The 2977-nt window shown below is 42.6% G+C and overlaps 1 protein-coding gene across 1 annotated transcript; it reads left to right on the top strand.

The window, feature by feature from the left end:
• The first annotated feature begins 213 nt into the window (after positions 1-213).
• On the top strand, positions 214-1092 carry LOC102857993 (V-type proton ATPase 21 kDa proteolipid subunit-like). The gene has a single exon (XM_006881443.1). The coding sequence runs from the start codon at positions 214-216 to the stop codon at positions 829-831; it is 618 nt and encodes a 205-aa protein (XP_006881505.1). The 3' UTR covers positions 832-1092.
• The last annotated feature ends 1885 nt before the right edge of the window (positions 1093-2977 follow it).

Below are 2977 nucleotides of genomic sequence, written 5' to 3'. Positions count from 1 at the left end.
GCTTTTCAAAGAGAGGAGCGAACTGGGGGAGGGGGGTAAGAGAGAGGGCTGGGCAGGGAGAAAACTGCAACAATGAATGAATGAAAATTAAAAATCTCTATAAATGTTCATTAAAATTAATAAAATAAGGCGGGCCAACAGACTGCAGGGCAGACGTAGGGACGCAGTCTTAGCTCTGGCCCCGCTGACACGACCCCCACCGCCGTTGCCGCCATGACGGGGCTTGCGCTGCTCTATACTGGGGTCTCTGTGGCCTTCTGGGGCACCATGCTTATCGTAGGAATCTGCTACACCATCTTTGACTTGGGCTTCCGCTTTGATGTGGCATGGTTCCTTACTGAGACGTCCCCTTTCATGTGGTCAAACTTGGGCATTGGTCTTGCTATCTCCCTGTCTGTGGTTGGGGCAGCCTGGGGCATCTATATTACAGGCTCCTCCATTATTGGGGGAGGAGTAAAGGCCCCCAGGATTAAGACCAAGAACCTGGTTAGCATCATCTTCTGTGAGCCTGTAGCCATCTACGGCATCATCATGGCAATTGTCATTAGCAACATGGCTGAGCCTATCACTGCCACTGACCCTAAGGCAATTGGTCATCGAAACTATCATGCAGGCTACTCCATGTTTGGGGCTGGCCTCACGGTGGGCTTGTGTAACCTCTTCTGTGGAGTCTGCATGGGCATCGTGGGTAGTGGGGCTGCCCTGGCTGATGCCCAGAACCCCAGCCTCTTTGTCAAGATTCTCATCGTGGAGATCTTTGGTAGCACCATTGACCTCTTTGGAGTCATCGTTGCAATCCTCCAGACTTCCAGAATGAAGATGGGTGACTAGATGCTATGTGTGGGTGGGGCCGTGCCCCACTCTTAATTTATTTGTGGTTTTTTCCTGGGACAGCTGGAGCTGTGCTCCTTAGCCTTTCGGGGAGCTTGGTGTTCAGGGCTCTCTCTGCACTCACCTCCCACTTCCTGTCGACTTGGAGGCACCGCTTGGCTGGATCCTCAGTGTGGGAAGTGGGCCACTGGCCACTATGTGTACCGTTGTGCACCTGGGCCCCCCACCCATTTACCCAGTGTTTGTGAAATAAATATGATGTTTGTCCAGAAAAGAAAATTAATAAAATAAAATAAAAATAAAATTTAAAAAATAAAACAAAAGAAATCAGAAGACATGTTGCACTGGTAAAATCTACTGTCAAGGAACTATCCAACGTGCTAATGAGCAGGGATGCCAGTTTAAAAACCACGATGTGCTTGGTCTAAGCCACGGTATTTTCAATTGCATTCTATGCTTCTGAAAGTTAGCCAATGAATAAGAATGACAAAAAAATCAATGTCATTTGAATTGTGGTGGTGGAAAAGAGTTAGGAATATCTCATTGACTACCAAAAGAACAATTGGGTTTGTCTTGGAGGAAGTGCAACCAGAGTACTCATTAGAGGCAAAGATAGTAAAACTCTGTCTCACATACTTTGAGTATGTTGTCAGGAGCCAGTTCTTAGAAAAAGACATCATTCTGGGAAAGACGGAGCGTGAGCAAAACAGAGGAAGACCCTCAACAAGATGGATTGACACAGTGACTGCAACAGTGGGCTCAAGTGTATCAGAGAAGGTGAGGATAGTGGAGAACAGGGCAAAGTACAGATTTCTTGTTCATAGGGTCGCTATGAGTTGTTGTCAACTTGATGGAACCTAACAGCAACAACAGAGCAGAGAAGAAAACCTCAGGCAAAACTGGAAGGCAATATCCAGTCCCAAAGAAACATGACTGGGTGAGGGTTTTCCCCAACTAAAAAAGGAATTACAAAAACAGAGAAGGGAGTGTGATAACCATAAGAAGAGACTGACCTCCTTGTAATCAGACTGAGTAGTATATAATCACTCACTTGAGCAGTAATGCCCACTGGTAGACCTACGGACTGATCTCATATGTTCTCTAGTGTGTTTGGAAGAGATTGAAAATTGAAAAGTGAGATTAGGAACTTGATTCACTATTAAACCAGGGAGGAAGAAGGAACAAGGAGAAAGAAAGGACAAGCAACAGCTGAAGATAGCACAAAAAATAGGGCAGGCAAAAATATCAAATACTGGAAAAAACTGAGAAAGTTTGAAATCTGGAAAATTTCAGTGCCCCAATCAAAAAAAAAAAAAAATCACAAACACACAAAGTACAGCAAAAAAAAAAAAAAATCCCACTCAAATGAACATTACAAAGTGAAGGTACATTTAGGTATACTAAATAATGAAAAAAATAGAAATAGTATAATAACAAAAAAACTAAGAGGAAAACAGACATAAAACTAAGAAATGCAATAAACTAGAAAACAATGTAAGAACAAAATGAGGAACTAAAAGAAAAACAAACATTGCAACTTACAGGGAATGAAAATCGAAGACTTGTCAACAGGTTTAACTAGGCAGAAGAAAAAATTGGTGAATTAGAAGTTAAAATCAAAGATGCTGAAGAGCAACAATAATGGAGGCTCAAAAAGGTCTAAACACAGTTAAATGAAATTATGGGTGAACAAGAGACCTACTAACATATGTAAAAATTCCAGAAGGTTAAAAAGGAAACGAGTATTTGAAGAAATAATGGCAGGAAATTTTCCCAATCCAATAAGTGGCATGAACTTAGAAATTCAAGAAGCTCAAAGAGCCTCAATTAGGGTAAACCAAAGAGATATAAACCAAGACATAACATACTTCTTATTGTTGTTATTGTTATGTGCTATCAAGTTAACTGCAACTCATAGAGACCCTATGTACAACAGCCCTAAACCCTGCTCTATCCTGTGTCAATCATATTGTCTCTGACACACCTACCCCCATTACACCAGTCACTGAATCAATCCATCTCATAGAGGGTCTTCCTCTCTTATGCTGTCCCTCCACCCTCCCAAGCATGACGTCCCTTGCAGCATGTCCAAAGTATGTAAGATGAAGCTTCATAATCCTTGCCTCGAAGGAGCAACCTGGCTCAC

This window comes from Elephantulus edwardii, unplaced genomic scaffold (genome assembly GCF_000299155.1).
Source record: "Elephantulus edwardii isolate Elephantulus edwardi_28Jun2011 unplaced genomic scaffold, EleEdw1.0 scaffold00015, whole genome shotgun sequence".
In the NCBI taxonomy this organism is placed as follows: domain Eukaryota; kingdom Metazoa; phylum Chordata; class Mammalia; order Macroscelidea; family Macroscelididae; genus Elephantulus; species Elephantulus edwardii.
The sequence above is the reverse complement of the archived record's forward strand: the minus strand, read 5'-3'. Positions and strand labels throughout refer to the sequence as shown.

Excerpts from the sequence above, each read along its gene's own strand:
- LOC102857993 (XM_006881443.1), top strand. The coding sequence starts at position 214 with ATGACGGGGCTTGCGCTGCTCTATACTGGGGTCTCTGTGGCCTTCTGG.